The 20,506-nt window shown below is 36.5% G+C and overlaps 1 protein-coding gene across 5 annotated transcripts in view; it reads right to left on the minus strand.

The window, feature by feature from the left end:
* The window catches only part of RAB3IP (RAB3A interacting protein), a 66,675-nt gene that overhangs the window by 38,971 nt on the left and 7,198 nt on the right, over positions 1-20,506 (minus strand). For all 5 annotated transcript variants that reach the window (XM_030819998.1, XM_030819995.1, XM_030820000.1 and 2 more), the window contains exons 2-3: positions 10,646-10,921; positions 9,645-9,903 (exon numbers count right to left, since the gene is read on the minus strand). In XM_030819998.1, the coding sequence (XP_030675858.1) occupies positions 9,645-9,903; positions 10,646-10,896 (510 nt within the window). In that variant the 5' untranslated portion in view covers positions 10,897-10,921. The remainder of the gene's footprint in view (positions 1-9,644; positions 9,904-10,645; positions 10,922-20,506) is intronic.

The raw sequence follows: 20,506 nt of genomic DNA on the forward strand, positions 1-20,506 counted from the left end.
AGACATTCAGGGAACCAGCTTGCCTGGATCAGCAGCTTGAGCTGCCCCACCACCCTTCCTGTGCAGATATCCTGGTGGAGGGGTTCCCTTTCTGTTACATGTCCAAGCAGATCTCTAAGCATTCAAAGCACCTGCTTGTCTGGTTCAGGAGCGTGAGTAACCTCACCCCTCTTGTGCAGAAATCTTGGTGAAAGGGGGTCTTCTCCACTTCACACTGAGGCAGATCTCCAGGCGTTCAGAGATCCCACTCACCTGAATCAGCAGTCTGAGCCACCGCACCCTTCCTGTGCAAGGATCCTGCGGTAGGCAGGTTCTCTCCGTCACATGCCCAGGCAGATCTCCAGGCATTCAAAGCACCTGCATGCTTGGTTTGGCAGCCTGAGTTGCCTCACTCCTCCTGTGCAGAGGCCTTGGTATGGGGGGGGTCCTCTCTGCTCCATGCCCAGGCAGACCTCCAGGCACCTGGAGCACCAACTCTCTTAGATCAAGAATTTAGGCCACCCCGACTCCCATGCAGAGAACTTAGGGTTGAAGGGGATTCCCAGCTCCATGCCTAGGCACACTTCTGGGTACTTGGTGGCCGCCCATTGGATTCACCATCAGCACTGGTATTTGTGCTTGCCATGAGTGAACCTTTGGCAGATGTGCCCAGTCCTTCTCACCAATCATGGCCCCATCCCCCTGGGGCTGAGCAGGGAGCTCAGACCACTGCCTGAGGCAACAGAGAGTTTCTACCATTAAACAAGTATATACCCAGCAGCATTGGCTACAGCCGACTCTTATCAATAAGCACGGTCTACTGGCTTGTAGGTCAAATGCACAGCCCAATATAAAACATGCTGAAAGAAGTGCACAGAACTATAGAAGCAAAACCAAAAGACCCTACCCAGCATTCTCTACAGTCACACCCCAATAGGGAGGAAAAGAAAGGAAAAGAAAAAAACAATTATAGGGAAAGAAAAAAATCCTACTCACATGAAAATAATTACAAAAATTAGAAGTGCAATCATCTCCAGATGAGGAGAAACCAGTGAAAGAATTCTGGCATGATGAAAAATCTAAATGTAGTAACACCACCAAGGGATAGCACTAGCTCTCCAGCAACAGTTCTTAACTAAAATGTAAACTCAGAAATGGCAGATGAAGAATTCAAAACATGAATTGCAAGGAAGATCAATGAGATCCAAGACAGAGTTGACAATCAACATAGAAGAAACTTCTAAAGCAATCCAGGAAATAAAAGAAGAAATAAACATATTCAAAAGAAATCAGAGCTTCTGGGCCGGGCGTGGTGGCTCACGCCTGTAATCCCAGCACTTTGGGAGGCCAAGGCAGGTGGATCACCTGAGGTCAGGAGTTCAAGACCAGCCTGGCCAACATGGTGAAACCCCCATCTCAACTGAAAATACAAAAAAAAAAAAAAAAAATAGCTGGGCGTGGTGGCAGGCGCCTGTAATCCCAGCTACTTCGGGAGGCTGAGGCAGGAGAATCACTTGAACCTGGGAAGCGGAGGTTGCAGTGAGCCGAGATGGTGCCATTGCACTCCAGCCTGGGTGACAAGAGTGAAACTCTGTCTTAAAAAAAAAAAAATAAAAGGAAATCAGAGCTTCTGGAACCAAAAAACCAACATAAGGAATTTCAAAATACAATTGAAAGCTTTAGCAACAGATGGGACCAAACAGAAAAAAGAATTTCAGGGCTTGAAGAATGGTCTTTTGAATTAACCCGGTCAAACAAAAATAAAGAGAAAAGAATTTTAAAAAATGAACAGTCGTTGAGAAATATGGGATTACATAAAAGAAACAAACCTATGACTTATTGGCATTTCTAGGAAGAAGAAAATGTAAACAACCGGGAAAACATATTTGAGGGAATAATTCAAGAAAATTCCCCTAACCTTGCTAGAAAGGTAAACATCCAGATACAAAAAATCTAGAGAACTGCAAGATACTATCCAAAATGAAGATCGTCACAGCACAGTCACCAGACTGTCCAAGGTCAATGCAAAACAAAACAAAACAAAACAAACAAAAATACTTAAAGATAGAGAAAAAGGTTAGATTACCTAATCACATAAAAATGGAGCCATACCAGGCTTTGGACTTCTCAGCAGAAACCTTTCAAGCCAGGATAGATTGGGGACCTATTTCCAGCATTCTGAAAGAAAAGAAATTTTAACCAAGAACTTCATATCCTATCAAACTAAGCTTCATAAGCAAAGGAGAAATAAAATATTTTCCAGACAAGCAACTGCTAAGGGAATTCGTTACCACTAGACTAGCCTTACAAGATACCCTTAAGAGAGTTCTAAACATAGAAACAAAAGAATGATACCTGCTACCACAAAAATTAAGAGATCCTCTCTGCCACATGCTCAGGCAGATCTCCAGGCATTCAAAGCACCTGCATGCTTGGTTTGGCAGCCTGAGTTGCCTCACCCCTCCTGTGCAGAGGCTTTGGTATAGGCAGGTCCTCTCTGCTCCATGCTCAGGCAGACCTCCTGGTCACACTTAAGTACATAGGCCAATATCCCTGGTGAACACAGATTCAAAAATACTCAACAAAATACTACCAAACTGACTCCAACAGCACATCAAAAAGTTAATTCATCACGATCAAGTAGGCTTTATTCCTGGGATGCAAGGTTGGTTCAATATACACAAGTCAATAAATGTGATTCACAACATAAATAGAATTAAAAACAAAAGCCATACGATCATCTCAACAGAGGTGGAAAAAGCTTTCAATAAGATCCAACATCCTTTCATGATAAAAACCCTAAAGAAATTAGGCATCAAAGAAATGTACCTCAAAATAATAAGAGCCATCTATGACAAACCCATAGCCAACATCATACCAAATGGACAAAAATTGGAAGGCTTCCCTGAGAACTGGAACAAGACAACGATGCCCACTCTCACCATTCCTATTCAACATAGTACTGGAAATGTTAGCCAGAGCAATCTAGCAAGAGAAAAAAGTAAAAGGCAACCAAACATGAAAAAAGTCAAATTACCTCTCCTACAGACTATATGATTTTATACCTAAAGAACCATAAAGACTCTGCCAAAAGACTCCTGGAACTGATAAATGACTCCAGTAAAGTTTCCAGATACAAAGTCAATGTACAAAATTCAGCAGCATAGGTATACACCAATAACATTCAAGGTGAGAGCAAATCAAGAACACAATCTCATTACCACACACACACACAAATACCTAGGAATACATCCAACCAAGGGGGCGAAAGATCTCTACAAAGAGAACTATAAAACACTGTTAAATCATCAATACCACAAAGAAATTTAAAAAATATTTCATGCTCATGGACTGGAAGAATCAACATTGTTAAAATGGCCATACTGCCTAAAGCAATCTACAGATTCAATGCTATTCCTATCAAACTACCAATGTCGTTTTTCACAGAACTAAAAAAAAAAAGTATTTAAAAACTCATATGCAACCACAGAAGGGCCTGAATGGCCAAAGCAATCCTTTGAAAAAAGAAGTCGGAGGTACCATATTACTTGACTTCAATCTATTTTATAAGGTTACAATAACCAAAACAGCATGGTGCTGGTACAAAAACAGACACACAGACCAATGGAACAAAATACAGAACCCAGAAATAAAGCCCTGGACCTACAGCCATCTGATCTTTGACAAAAATCAACAAAAATAAGCAATGAGGAAATGACTCCTTGTTCAATAAATGGTGCTAGGATAGCTGGCTAGGCATACGCAGAAGAATGAAACTGGAATACCCATCCCCCTTCACCATAAACAAAAATTAACTCAAGACAGATTAAAGATTTCAATGTAAGACCTTAAGCCATAAGAATCCTAGAAAAAAACCTAGGAAACACCATTCTGGACATCAGCCTTGGGAAAGAATTACCACCATTCAACCCAGCAATCCCATTACTGGGTATATATCCAAAAGAAAAACTATTCTCCCAAAAAGACACATGCACTCACATGTTCATCCCAGCACTATGCACAATAGCAAAGACATGGAATCAACCTAGATGCTCATCAACAGTGGATCAGATAAAGAAAATGTAGTGCATATACACCAAGGAATATTACATAGCCATTAAAAAAGAACAAAATAAATTCCTTTGCAGCAACATGGATGCAGCTGGAGGCTATTATCCTAAGCAAATTAACATAGGAACAGAACATCAAGTATTGCATTTTTTTCACTTATAAGTGGGAGCTAAACATTGGGTACTCATGGACCTAAAGATGGGAAAAATAGAAACTGGGGACTACTAGACAGGGGAGGGGGACAAGGGCTGAAAAACTAACAATTGGGTACTACGCTCAGTACCAGGGTGACAGGATTATTCATATCCTAAACCACAGAACTACACAACATATCCAGGTAATAAACCTGCACATATACCCCCCTAAATTTAAAATAAAAGTTGAAGAAAAAAAAAATTTTAACAAGTGAGATCAAGATCCTGAAGCATTTTCAAAGAATTGTAATAGGAGATGAAACATAACTTTTCCTCTATGATGCTGAAGACAAAGTACAATCAAAGCAATGGCTACCAAAAGGTAGAAGTGGTCCAGTCAAAGCAAAAGTGGACTGATCAAAAGCAACAGTCATGGCAACTATTTTTCACATGCTCAAGGCATTTTGCTGGTTGATTTTCTGGAGGGCCAAAGAATGGTAACATCTGCTTACTATCAGAGTGTTTTATGAAAGTTAGTCAAAGTTTTAGCAGAAAGATGCCCAAGAGAGCTTCACCAGAGTCATTCTCCACCACAACAATGTTCTTGCTCATTCCTCTCATCAAGGGCAATTTTGTGAGTGTTTCCATGAAAAATCATTAGGCATACACCTTGCAATCCTTATTTGGCTCCTTTGGAATTCTTTGTTCACAATCTTAAAAAAATATTTTAAAAGCATCCATTTTTCTTCAGCTAATAATGTAAAAAAGACTGCATTGACATGGTTAAATTCCCAGCACCCTCAGTTCTTTAAGAATGAACTAAATGGCTGGTATTCCTTATAAAAGTGTCTTTAACTTGACAGAGCTTATGTTGAGAAGCAAAATAAAATTTATAGTTTTATCTCATAAAAAAGAAAATATTTGTTAATGTTTACGAATGTCTTTGGCTACAGTTAGTAGAACCAATACTGAATAGGGTTAGTGCAAGTATGTGTTTTTCAATGACTCTCTTTGCAAGCTATCCTACTGGGCTTTATTTTCTAAGTCATTTCATTTTCTTTTTTTTTTTTTCTGAGATGGAGTCTCCCTCTGTTGCCTAGGCTGGAGTGCAGTGCGCAATCTCGGCTCACTGCAAGCTCCACCTCCTGGGTTCACGCCATTCTCCTGCCTTAGCCTCCTAAGCAGCTGGGACTACAGGCGTCCACCACCACACCTGGCTAATTTTTTGTATTTTTAGTACAGAAGCGGTTTCACCGTGTTAGCCAGGATGGTCTCGATCTCCTGACCTTGTGATCTGCCCACCTCGGCCTCCCAAAGTGCTGGGACTACAGGCGTGAGCCACTGCACCTAGCTCATTTTCTTTTAAGAAAAATAAAAGTTGAAAATAACCTCTTACAGCAGATTTCACCTTTTAGTGAATGTAAGAATCAACAAGTTTGATGAAAATGCATATTCCCAAACCTCAACATAATAATTTGATTTCAGCAGATCTGGAGTAGAGTGCAAGGATCTATACTTAATAAGAATGCACTAAAGCCCAACTTCCTCCTGAGAATTCCACTAAAAGCTGCTCTTCAGCAATATCCTGTGGAAGGCCAAACAGCTAAATGACTACATCATCATCTCTGGCATCCCTGCACCTGAAAATAAATGACCACATGATTGGTCCCCCTACACACACAGTATGGATTAAGTGGTTGTCCACCCAGGGATTACATTACCCAGCCCACCATACACCTAGGTATTGGCATGAAAGAGGTTCACACCAATAGAATGTGAGCAAAAGTGATGTGTATCATATCTAAACCAAGGTTTTTTAGAAGAAGCTGTACCTTCTCTAAGCTGTCTTTCCCTTTTGTCTCATTGGGTAGATACAAATAACAATAAAACCCTAAGAAATTACAAAGGCCCCAAACAGAAGAGAACAGATCTCTGAATTATTTCACAGAGAACTGCCTACCAACTATGAACATCTGCTTCAGAGTGTTAAATGAATAAAAATGAATTTCTATTAGGTAAAGTCACGAAAATTTGGGGGTTACTTATAAGCATCACCCTAATATATCAGGCATGTATGTATACAAACACTTGTATAACTGCATATACATGTATATATTCATTTAATCAACAAAATGTATTGAAAACCCATTATATGCTCAAGATACAATCATGAGCAAAAACATATGCAATCCTTATCCTCATGAAACTCAGAATTATTGAAGCATGTGTGTATAAATGCAGGTTTTTCTATGTGGATTACTTGAATGGGGTAGACAATGAAGTAATATAAATAAGTACAATTTTTACTTCCAATTAAGATAGAGGAACAGGGATTAGATTTACCACCCATCTGACACAATTAAAATTCTGAAAAAATATATGGATCAACAATTTGAAGCATTTCATATTAGGCAATAAAAGACAGTGATCCCCCAGAAATGAAAAACAAAATGTGCTCTCCAGATCTACCCCAGATTATTATCTGAAGAGATGAAATAGTTATTAGAAACAAAACATTTATTAAACTGCATCCCAACATATTAAGCAGAGCAAGTGAAGTATAAAAAAGATCCAAATCAAACTTTTGAGATGGAAACTACAATGTCTAGTTTAAAAATATACTGTATGGGATTAACAGATTAGATATTTCAGAAGAAAATAGTAGTGACTTTGAAGACATAGCAATAGAAACTACCCACAATGAAACACAGAGAGAAAAAAAGATTTTTAAATGAAAGACTATAATACCAGCAAGCTGTGAGATAAGTTTAAGCAGCCTAATGTACATGTAATAGGAATCCAGAGGAAAGGAGAGAGAGAGGAAGAATGGAAAACTTTTTGAAGATATAAAGGCCAAAATTTCCCAAATTTTATGAAAACTAACAACCTACAGCTTCAAGAAGCTCAACAAATCCCAAGCATAAAAAAGCTGAAGAAACTACACCAAAGCAAATCACAATCACATTGCTTATGCCAGTGAGAGAGGACTCTCATAAGCAGCCAGAGAGAAAAGACCTAATATGCAGAGGAACAAAGGTAAGGGTTAACAGCAGACTTCTTGTGAGAAACAATGTACATGCTTGAAAACACTGAAGCAACATCTTTACAGTACCAAAAGAAAAAAAATTATCAATCTTAAATTCTTTACTCAGCGAAAATATCTTTCAAAAACCAAAAATGAACACAGACGTACGAAAGCCAAAAGAATTTATCACCATCAAACATGCACAACAAAAATGTAAAAGGATGTCCTTCAAGCCAAAGGAAAAATGATACGAGTTGGAAATCTGGATCCACATGAAGAAATGAATACCAAAGGAATGAACACACAGATGCCCATGTAGCTAACATTTCTGATGTTTATCTATGTAAAGAAATATAAAGATTCTTTGTTATTATTTAAGTCTCTTTAAAAGATAATACTGTTTAATACAAAACAATAGTGTTTTGTGGGGTTTAAACACACAAAGAAGTGAAATATACAACAATCATTGCACAAAAACTGGGAGGGGAAAAATAAAAGTATAGTTTTGTAAGGTCTGTACACCAGATGTAAAGTAATATATCACCGGAAGGTAGAGTGATAAGTTAAATATGTCTACTATAAACCCTAAAGCAATCACTAAATTAACACAACAAAGATAAAAGCCACAGGAAGATGAAATTGTTTTAAAAATACAGAATTAATTCAAAAGAAAGGATACAAAAGGGAAAAAGGAACAAATGAGACAAACAGAAAACAAACAGTAAGATGGTAAATTTAAACCAAACTATACCATTATCCATTAAATGTAAATGGTCTAAACACCAATTAAAAGACAGAGATAATTACAAAGGATCAAAAGAACAAGACCTAACTATACACTATCTATAAGAAACTCATATTAAATAGGAAGACACAAACAGTTAACCAAGTAAGTAAAAAGTATAGAAAATGGCCTCTCTTAAGATAATAAGACTAAAGAAAACGGCTGTTGACATAGTTTTGATTCACAAGTTGTCACAATTCAGGAAGTATTTTTATATTCAAGAGTCCTTTTCAAGCCTTGAGATCTAAGTAAATATTAATACTAACTTATACTCTTCATAAAAGTCACCACGTGTTCACACATCATCATTTCAATTATCTCAACAGTATCGCTAAATAAAGCATATTAGATTTCAAAGGAAATTCTCAAGTGAGCTAAGAAATTGTTCTGTTCTAATCAATCTGTTCTGATCAATCTGTTCTGATCAATAACCATGTGTTCTCAAAGATGGATACATATACTCAAAATTTTACCTCTATATAATGTGTGATTTTACTAAAATACTGTCTATTAAGACAAAGTCTGAGCCAGATGACAGAAACAAAATGCAACCACATCTCACCACATCCTTTTCCTTTGGGAAGGAACTGGGGATTAAAAAAATGAATATACTACGCTCATGAGAGACAAGTATGCTAGGGAAAGAGTGGGAATATGTTTGTGAAATGTCATGGTAGGCTGGAAATCACACCTATAAATGTCTGCCCTACCTTCTCAATTTTCTACATGTGAACTGGTATTTCACCTAGGTTGTCAGGTTTATATATGCAGTTTTTCATATCATTCCATTATACTTTCAATCTGAGTCTCCAGTGACATCCTGCATTTCACTCCTGCTATTGATAATCTGTCTTCTTTGTGTCAGTCTTGCGAGAGGCTTGCAATTTTATCAATCTTCTTAAAGAACCAACATTTTGTCTCATTCATTTTATCTATTTTTTCTGTTATCAATTTCATTGATTTTTACTCTTTATTATTTCCTTCCTTCTACTTGCTCTGGTTTTATTTTGCTCTTCTTTTTACAGATTCTTAAAGTGGGAGCTTAGATTGTCCATTTGAGACTTTTCCTGTTTTCTAATGTATGCATTTCATTCTATAAATTTCCCTCTGAAATTTAACTGCAGACTCAGAAAAAGACTAAGATATGGCCACAAGTTTGGAAATAAATAGCAGAAACTTTAAAGATGACCAAATGGGAAACACAACAACTTACCAAGAAAATTCTCCAAGGTAAGATACAGAAAATATTCAAACTCAGCTTAAACTCCTCAAAACAAAATGACTTAGACTGAGTGACTTCAAGTAAATAACCATTTAGTCAGCCATGAAGTAAGGAGGTAAAACCCTGCATGTGGAATATAGCCCACTCAATCTGCATTAAAATAATACAAGACAGGGAGCAGGCAATGCAGTGGGGCATAGAAGAGTTAACAGAGCCACATTTTTCCAGTTAGTAGTCTTAGAGGAACTTCTTTACTACCCAACCAATTTCACGGATTCCTAAATGCTGCCTAACAGGAGCTGAGGCTGGGCATATGTGACGGATAAATGTACAACTGTCATGATTTCATTTCTGTAGGTTGCCCCACCCCGTGGAGAAATACTCGTTTCTAATATAATATATGGAAGAATAAAATATCTTCTTTCTTACCCTCTGAGCTTTTGCGAGTTCTTCTTTTAATCGTTCATAGCCCTTTTCTCTAACTTCCAAAACAGATGGGCTTCGTAAACGAGACAGACTATCAGTACTCAACCCAAAAATATCATCACTGCCATCACAAGCCTCTGTTACAGTAGCACCCTGTAAAAACTCTCTCTCTGCATTATAGTTGTCCTTTCTTGTAGTTAATTTAGTTAATCCAGCTGTGACTCCAGAGGTAGAACAAGGTGCTGGGTCTGTAACATGAAAGCTGTAAAGGAGAGAGACATTTTTCAGAAAGTATCAGCATACGCTCCAATAGAACTGGCTTAAACACACAGCTCTAGAATTGTACTACCCAATTTGTTAGCTTCTGTATTTAAATAAATAGTATGTCCTCAGTCATATCAGCCACATTTCAAGTGCTCAATAGCTACATGTGGTTAATACCTATCATTCATATTAGCACAGAAATAGAACATTTTCATCAACACAGAAAGTTCTACAGGACGGTGCTACTCAAGAGCCGGGGTTAACAAACTATAGCCTGCAGGCTAAAGCAAGCCTTCCACCTGTTTTTATAAGGCATCAATGAGCCAAGTATAGTTTTTACAATTTCAAATAGTTGAAAAGAAATCTTTAAAGGAATATTTTGTGACACATGAAAATCAAATGAAATTCAAAATTCTGCATCCATATATGAAGTTTTATTGGAACACAGTCACTCTCATTCATTTACATACTGCCTATGGCTGCTTTCAAACTCTTAAGGCAGAGTTGAGTAGTTGCAACAGAGACTGTATGGCTTGCAAAGCCTAAAATATTTACTATCTGGCCCTTCACATAAAAAGTTTGTCAACCCTGTTCTAGAACACTATCATGTCATGTATTTCTTTACCTAGGCACACTTAAGTTATTCAAATTTTCTAAAAATACTAAAACTTAAAATAGAGTAACTAAGCAAACTGTCCATTTAAAAAAAAAATCAAATAAGTGATTTACTTATTTCCTACCTGATACTAGATATTTCCGCACAATTTAAACGTCTGGGGGATGAATACACGGGTTGTGTAGGAAGTTCAGAAACATCTAATGCATTTGCCTGGATAGGTACAGAGGATAAAGCTGAAGGGTGTGGCCGGTAGATGACACTTGGTGAGGTAGTCTGCTCTTGAGTTCCTGATTCATACACACCAAGAAGGTCCGGAGAAGTAGGTGAAGCAAGGTTTACTTCATGGAAGCCTTCCAAGGGATCATTAGCCATAGCAAAAGCCTCATCATAAGATAACCTATGTTAAAACAAAAAGCAGATACTTATTTTTAGATAATAACACTTAAAACTAAATTAAAATGTATAAATTATAAAATGTGTTTAACAGTCCATTGTAAATTATAAGCTTACAATAAAAGAGCCTTTTTTAAAACAACCACAATCACATGGTGGTATACGCCTGTAGTACCAGCTACTCGGGAAGATGAGGTGGGAGGATTGCTTGAGCCCAAATGCAGGTTGCAGTGAGCCGTGATCACAGCCCTGCACTCCAGCCTGGGTGACAGGGCAAGACCTTGTCCCACTCAAAAAACAAAAAGAAAAACAAAACACCACAATCACTTAACATTTACTAAGCAATCTCAGAGTACTACAAAAGGCAAACAATCTGATTTAGAAGAAACCTGAAAGTGATGAGCGATGCTGTTAAAGTGAGAATAATCAATTAGTATGAGGAATGAATAAAAATTGGCTTAATTTTTAAAAATATTTTAAAATTATTAAATGTTCATATTAAAATAAATTATCTCAGTATACTATTTAAATATGAAAATACTAAAAATAAAATCTAACAGTATTATGCAATCTTAGACTCAGTAACAATTATGCTGTGAAACTCTTAAAACAATTTTTTTAACAGAGAACATTGTATTTATCATGTACAACATGTTTGAAGGCACATACACATTGTGAAATGGCTAACTAGCTAATTAACAAATGTATTACCTCATGCCATTATTTTGTGATGAGAAAACTCAACATTTACTCTCTGCATTTTTCAAGAATTTACAATATATCACCAGGAACTACAGTCATCCTGCTGTACCACAGATCTCTTGTATTTATATTTAACTTTGTGATTATACATGACCTTGGTTAGAGTAAGTAGAAAGGCAGTAAAGACACACACATACTCTCTCATACCTGTCACCCAGATTATGAAACTTAACATTTTTGAGCCATTTGAGAATGTTTCAGACATGATGCCCACTTAATATCTCAATGTATACATATACACTGTGTGTGTGTGTGTGTGTGTATCTGTGTATGTGTGTGTGCATCCTAAGTACAAGGACATTCTCCTATCTAACCACAAAATCATCATCAAAATCTGGAAGTTAACAGTGATTAAAATTACCATCTAATCAACAGGCCCCATTCAAATTTCACTAATTGTTCCAATAATATCCTTTATATGTACAGGATCCAATCCTGGATAATGTGTTTCATTTCTATAAGCCTTAAATTTCTCCTCTGATGAGATTAGAATGGGGATAACACTAGCCCCTCCCTTGTCCTGGTTGCCATGAGGATTGAAGGAGACAATCCATGTAAAGTATTTTGTAGAGTATTATGTACCTGACACAGAGTATGGCCTCAATAAACTTGAATTATCATAGCACAGGCACTAACAATACCACATATGCTTCAGGTTCTCCATAAGCAAAAAACAGTTCACGTAACTATTCAATTGCATCACAAAGTTTACATGGAAACTAACTTGAGTGTACCACTCAAGTTTTTCCTCTGAGGAATTCAAAGCTAAATGGCATCTTACAAATTCTTTATTGATTTTCCCTGTCTGCTGAATAAAGACCAAACTTCTTAGCCAAAAAAGTAGGGTCTTCTAGGATCTGAATCCAATCTCTCTTTCCAGTTTTTTTCCTTCCTATGATAGTACTTTGACAGTTGTGGATAATATCTTCCCGGAACTTAGAAAATGCCAAACAGGTCAGGCTTGGTGGCTCACACCTATAATCCCAGCACTTTGGGAGGCCGAGACGGGTGGATTACTTGAGATCAGAAGTTCGAGACCAGCCTGGCCAACATGGTGAAACCCTGTCTCTACTAAAAATACAAAAATTAGCCGGGCATGCTGGCCCATGCCTATAATCCCAGCTACTCGGGAGGCTGAGGCAGGAGAATCATTTGAACCCAAGAGGTGGCAATGAGCTGAGACACTGCACTTCAGCCTGGGCGACAGACTGAGATTCCAACTCAAAAATTAAAAATAAAAAAAAAATGCCAAACCAAACAATATAGCACATCATTTCTTCCATAAGATGCAGAAGTATTCATTTGTTAAACTAGATGAAAAATTTAACTCTCAAATCCTTAATAATAAGTGTTAAAATAATACAAGTAGAGAATAAAAACAAAAAAATTTCAGCAAAGTTGAAAGAGATCTGACTCAGTATCATTTCAAAATTACAAATTAGTATGTGTCACAAACTTTCCAGCATATAGACAACCCAAAGTGCAACAATTAAATCTACAAATGACAAATTTCAAATCCAATAAGCTGTTTATTAAAATTAAATAGTTAATTCTTCAAAATGAAACTAGTCCTTGTTTTTTCACATAAAATATTCACTATGCCAAATGAAAGATGAGATTAATAAGGAATGTAAGGTGTTTAATACTCCATTAAAATTTATTATTTTTTCACCCAAAAGAATTTTCATTTTTTATTCATAATCCATATACCCACATATACCAAGAAAACAGCTATATTCAAAGTACGTAATTCATTTTCACTTGAATATAGTTCAGGCAAGTACACTAACCAATTCATTAACATAAAAAAACTTTGTATTAGGTTTGCATTAAACTTCGACATTTTAATCAGTAACTATTTATGATTCTTTCTTCTATCCCATATACTATGAATTCACCTCTCTATATCCTGAAGGTTCACTGAATCATAAAACGTAAAAGCATTTGCATTTCTGGAAATACAAAATAGTACAAATCCTATGGAGGAAAATTTAGCAATAACTTCAAAATGATATTAAACCTGTGACCCAGCATGCCACTCTTGGGGCTTTATCCTAAAGATAAACTGGCAACATGACAACAGCACTCTTTGTAATAGCAAAAAACTGATTTAATGAACCAGGGTACATCCTCATAATGAAGCACTGCACAGATGTAAAATACATATCCATATATCACTATGAAGTGACATCGAAGATATACCAGTAAGATAAAAAACAGGATAAATAACAGTAAACTACCTTTTATCTAAAAAAGGAGAATAAAAATAAAAAATTAATGTATATATATAATTTTTTTTTAATGGAAAGGCTGGGTTCAGTGGCTCACACCTGTAATCCCAAAAACTTGACACACGGAGGCAGGAGGACAATTGTGGCCAAGAGTTAAAGACCAGCCTGGGCAACATAGTGAGATCCTGTCTCTACAAAAAGTTGTAAAATTAGCTGGGTGTGATGGTGCAAGCCTATAGTCCTAACCACTTGGGAGGCTAAGATGGGAGGATGGCTTGAGCTGAAGAATTTGAGGGTACAGTGAGCTTTGATCATACCACTGCACTCCAGCATGGGTGAAAGAGCAAGACCCTATCTTTAAAAAAAAAAAAAAAAGAACAAAAGAAAAAAAAGCAGGCAAAATGGTTACCTATAGGAGAGATGACAGAGTGAAAAATATGAAAGCTAGACTTTTTTCTGAAAGTACTCTGCTTTACATATTTGATTTTGAGCTTGGAACCATGTAAACAGTAAAAATTAAAGTTTAAAAAAGAATCCCTACACATAAAGCAAATAAACTTGTGTATTGAGACGGTAGCTTAACCACACAGAAAAGAACTACTTCAAGTGATTTTAAAAAATAACAACATAAATATATATCCCTAATGGAATGTATTCTAAAAGCAAAAGGAAGTGAAAAAAGTCATAACCTATTTTCAATGTTCATAACAGTAGTAATATTGAAACTGTGATTCTGAAACTTTGTTATAAGATGAAGCAAATAAGTTATGCCAGTGTCATTTGGAACTAAGATTTTCAGCATATTAGAAAAAATACAAATAAAAAAATCAAAGAATTTAAATCCTAGAGGCCTAAATTTGACTCAGAAACACCAGAAAAAAAATTCTAAGTTTATCCAATGAAAAGGCATAGCAACGCTGACCAACTCAGGAGCAATGCGCACCCGTGTGCTCAGAGTAATACCATGTCCTCCAAAAAAGAACACAGGCTCCTTGGGAAAATGGCTGATTCCAGCCTGGGACAGAAACATACGAAAGGACCCTGGAACATCGTTATACCAGAAAGCAAGTATACCATCAAAAACTACTGGACTGATATCAAAAGGACTCCCACTAACCAAAAACGGGACAATCTGAACATCAAAAAGGATATCTGCAAAGAACTGAAAGGCAAATATTTTTAAATCCATGAGGTCATAATGACACTAAAAATAAAGCAAAGTACCTCACTGGCCTTCTTTGATCAATGCTATGGAACCAATTCATTATTTTCAAAACTGGTAAATAAAATGAAAGAATGAAGTATTTTATCTGGCTTTCCTGTATATCAAGGAACTGAACAGCTCATGAGAAAAAGTTCTTTTTAGCAGAATTCCATTTAATAAATATAATTTTGGAATCCTAATGAAATAATGCATTTAGGGCAATAATTATTTAAATAGCTATTAAAACCATAAGGTAAAAGGTTGTTTGAGGAACTTTATAGTTAATCAATCAGAATGACAGTACCTGAACTCACTGATCACATCTTGTCACAAAAACGGAGACAATCAAACATTATGTATATTATGTGGCAAATAAGAAATGAACATCACTGCCATTAATGAAGCATTCTGGCCTCTCTAAGAAAAAAAAAAAAAAGAAAGACCCCAAACCAAACAAGCCTCTTGATGGTCATCAGTTTATAGTAAATACAGAGGAGAAAGGAACATGTTAAATAACACCACAGGGACAAAAACAGCAAAATCTAGACTTTGGGAAACTCTCATCATAAACAAACTACCTGGTTTTTCCAATAAACTGTAAAAAAAAAAAAAAAAAAAAGAGGTAGAGGGAATTTATAGACTTAAGAGAAGTAACTAAACACAATCTGTGGGCCTTGTTTGGATTCTTCTTTGAATAAACCAACTGTAAAAACAAATTATGTTATTAGGAATGATAGTTAATTTTAGGGATAATAATGGTATAATGGTTATATTTTTAAAATCCTTATCTTTTAAAAAAGATACACACTGAAGTATTTATAGATGAAATAAGAAGATTACTTAGATTTGTTTCAAAATAATCCAGGGAGAGAGGAAGGGAACAGGAAGCCAAGGAGCCAAGTCATTCAACTACCAGCCCCAATCTCACAGGAAGTTAAGGTAGCTCCTCCCCGTAACAGCTAGTATTTGTTGAGCACTTACTAAATATTAAGTATAGCGCATCTATGGTTGAGGAAACTGCAGCTTATAGTCAGAATTAAAGCCTACCATTATTAGACTCTACCGTCCAAGCTCTTAACCACCACAACACACTTACAAGTAGAACTACTTTGCCACTCCATTGTTCCACTGTTCTAGAGAAAATGTTTCTCTTAGTTTTGAATTAAAATCCATCATGCCTGCAACATTAACCCTATTTTTCCCACATATAAACACAGTATTTCAGCCATTCTTTCAGCGAGTATTTACTAATGACCTACTCTGTGCCAGGCTCTGGGGAAAGAAGAAAAATCTACTCAGCCTTCAAACAGCCTATTAGAGTAGCAGACTGACAAGTAGAGGCAATAATATGTGATAAATGCCACAGAAGATGCAAATAAACTCAGAGACCACACGGGAAGGACAAATAAATCACAGGCAAAGGATTCTCGAAAAAATAAAGCCAAAGGAAAGATCCAAACAAGAAGTAGGAAATGAGAAAGACAAAACCTTTGTAAGGGCTTTCCAGACATGTCCACCATGTGAAAGCAAAGCATTTATACAAAACGCAGATACTCCATTAGCTGCAGCACAAGCTAGGAATATAAAGTACAAGTCTCCAAGAGACACAGGTGGGAATCCCACTTCTGTCAAATTACTGAGACAATCTGAGCCTAGGTTCTCCCATCTGGAAATCTGTGCCTTGGTTTTGCTACCTAACAGAATGAAAATTAAAAGAGATAATACTATATAACAGCGGTCCCCAACCTTTTTGGCCCCAGGGACCAGTTTCATGGAAGACAATTTTTCCACAGACAGGGCAGAGGGTGGGAGGGGATGGTTTCGGGATGAAACTGTTTCACCTCAGATCATCAGGCATTAGATTCTCTTAAGAAGCACGCAACCTAGATCCCTCGCATGTGCAGTTCACAATACGGTTCACACTCCTATGAGAATCTAATGCAGCTTGCTGGTCTGACAGGAGGTGGAGCTCAAGTGGGAATGTTCGCTTGTCCGCCACTTACCTTCTGCCACTTACCTCCTGCTGTGTGGCCCAGTTCTTAAGAGGCCACAGACCATTTAGGTCCACAGCCCAGGGATTGGGGACCCCTGTTATATAGCACTTAGGACAACGCCTCTGAGAAGTGCTTCTAACCTACAATGTTCCCCTTCTGGGGAACACATTTAAACACTGTCTAAATTCAAGTCACTTCTGAAAAGGAGATTATTTTGAGATTAAATTTAATCCCTTTTTCAAGCACGTGAAATTTCCATAAAATGTAATTTAGCTGGTAATGAGCTGCCAATCTCACTGGTCTGAAAATCTTTTGCCCTTTAAATATATAGAAGCTTTAAGATTTATTTCACATGCAACATCTTTATAAGAGTAAAATAAACTATTTTTAAGCAGTAGTATCTTTTGCATTAAGCAATGAATGATTCAAAAAGAACTAATTTCAACTGATTATCCCAATTAATAAATTAAACTTGTCAAGGATCATGACCAATATGTAAAAAAGATGATCACATTAAATTCTTATGGGTGAATTACCAACACAACTTGGCTGGCCTTATTACTGAGCTCCAGGTAGTAAAGCAGACTGCAGACCACAAGAAAAAGTTGATCAAAACAATTTGCTTCTGATCCCTAATATGCATTTCCTGTTAATTTTTCTTTCTCGAAATCAGTACTATCACAGCAAAAACAACAGTCAATCTTTACTGAAGGTTAACTATGTGTCAGATAGTGGTGCTAAGAATTTCATATATATTAACTCATTTAATAAATGCCTAGAAAGATCCTAACAACTTCTTATGAAATTTACTTATTCTAATTAAAGTGAATTTTTAAAATGTTTCTTGAAAACAAAAGGCATCCCTAGGACAACTCAAGAAATCAGGATTAATGGGAAAATATTATCAATGAAACATCTGAAGAACATGAATAAAATGAATACACATATTTTAAATGAAATCTAGCAACTTGATTTATATCAGTAGTCAAAAAGAAAAAATAAAATCCATTTTTCCACACGAAGCACATTCCCCTAATTTGGACTTACCTTGACAAATGGGAAACATAGAATCTTAATTTTAGAAAAAAAAAAAAAAAAAACTAAAGCTGTGATTTTTATCTTTTTTCATATCAATTTAATACATGTGAAAATTAAATAATTTGAGTTCTATATTTACTAAAATTCCTCAAAGCACTACACTCAGAAAGTAAATCATTTCCAACAAAGGAGGTAATATGGCAACACAGCAGAGTAGAAGCATCAGTACCTGAAGAAGAAAGCTAAGGCTCCTGATCAAGCTGAGATCTATCTATGAACCTGGGCAGGTAACTTATCTGAACCCAAATATCTTCATCTATTTCACTGTAGAATTGGATCAAATAATCCTGGTAGATAAAGGAATGTACTTGTCTACTAGGAGAAAGGCCAACAGGGTAACTTAACCAGTATTCACTATCTCATGAAATAGCTTGTACTCTGGAATCAGTCTCAAATCTTGGCTTCACCAGTTACTAATAAAGTGACCTAGAGATCTAAGTCTCAATTTCTCATCTAAAAATGGAGATGACAGGTCAGGCACAGTGGTTCTTGTAATCTCAGAACTTTGGAAGGCCAAGACAGGACAGCTGCTTGTGCCCAAGATGTTTAAGCAACAACCAAAAGCAACATAGCAAGACCCCATCTTTACAAAAAATTTAAAAATTAGCAGAGTGTGGTGGCACATGCCTATGGTCCCAGCTACTCCTGAGCCAGGGAGGTTGAGGCTGTAGTGAACTGTGATCGTGCTACTGCACTCCAGCCTCGGCAACAGAGAAAGACCTCTCTCTCTCTCTCACACACACACACACACACAAAGGGCAAGGGGAGATAACTGTACCTAAGGTAGTCATGAGAATTAAAGAGCTTAGCACCATATCTGGCACTTAGCAATTAAGACCGGCTGTTACTATTATAATGATCTCCAGGACATTTCCTAATACTTGCCAAATATTTTGATCATACTGTATCAGCACAAGCACTATCACTAAGAACAAAAAGTAATGATTGTTGAGTTTGGGTTTAAATATTAAAAATTAAAAGCTTATTGTTTTGAATGATTTTCCTCAAAAAAGTAAACATCTATCTATTATACTGTAGTATAATTTTGTTTTACTTTTATTATCACAATAATAGAAATTAAATATTCCAAGGCATGTCAAAAGAAAAGGTTTAAAGATTATGTAACCACTATTTTCCTCTTTCAATTTATTCACAGACAGTTGTGGAAGGGGGGCAGGGAGGAAAGTCCAGATGCTTTTTAAATTCCCAAATGACTTCTTAATTTAACATGAATTATGAAAGAAAGTTTCTGAGATTAAAAATGAGACTGCTACTTCAATAGCATATAATGAATTGAACTGTTATAAATTCCATGAATTAGTTACAAATTCCATCACTTCTTTAAAAACCTTCAACATTTACTATATATATTAAATACATTTATTTCATACATATATGTGATAAATTATATTTATTCTTGTTGGAATGGAAGGATGATTGCCAGCTTCAAAACCTCCAGGCAAATCCTGACACTAAGTGCTAAGAATACAGATACAAATGGACCAAAGAGATGGCACACAGCCTCTAAGAGCCACGGCATGATTATTCTGAGGGTTGTGGGGAGGGAAGAGGGAAGAGGAGAATGTCTCAAGGAGAAGTAAAACATAAGTCAGATTTTGAATGCTGAATACAAGTCCAGTAGATGGGCAGGGGAATAGGATAGGACAGTCAGGGAATAAGGGTCTGGCACTAACAAAACTAACAAAGGAGAGAGTAACAGAAAAGCAGGCTGGAGAGGCAGACTATGACAGACCATTAAAAGCCTTCTTTAAAAGAGAAAATGTTGCTTAAAGTTTATCCTGAAGAGATGGTGAGATCTACATTTTAGAAAGTATAGATGTATTGTAATGTAGTCATTTAAAAATGACTCCCAAGGCAATGAGAACTTTACTAAAGACTAGAGGCTGGTTAAACAATTACTGTCTGATCTAACGCCAAGGTCATGCACTGGAATGAGGGGATGGAGGCATATATACATACAGAAAACATTCAGAACAGCTTCATTTATATTTATTCACAAACACACAATTATTCCAGTTAATCTTCAGAGCATTCATTTGAACTGTAAAGTAGGGACTTTACAGATATAAAAAAAGGGAGGCTTGGAAAGATTAATTTTGTCAAATAGACAAAAAGTAACAGAGCTAGTATTCAAACACTGGTATGTCTGACTCTAACACCTAACTCCACTACATCTGAGACACGCTTAGAAGGTGAAATGGATAGGGAGTAGGGAGATGGGAATAAAGGTTAAATCACAACAAAGGATCTCTAAGAAGTGAACAATCCTGGGTGCAGTA

Source organism: Nomascus leucogenys, chromosome 10, assembly GCF_006542625.1.
Source record: "Nomascus leucogenys isolate Asia chromosome 10, Asia_NLE_v1, whole genome shotgun sequence".
Lineage (NCBI taxonomy): Eukaryota > Metazoa > Chordata > Mammalia > Primates > Hylobatidae > Nomascus > Nomascus leucogenys.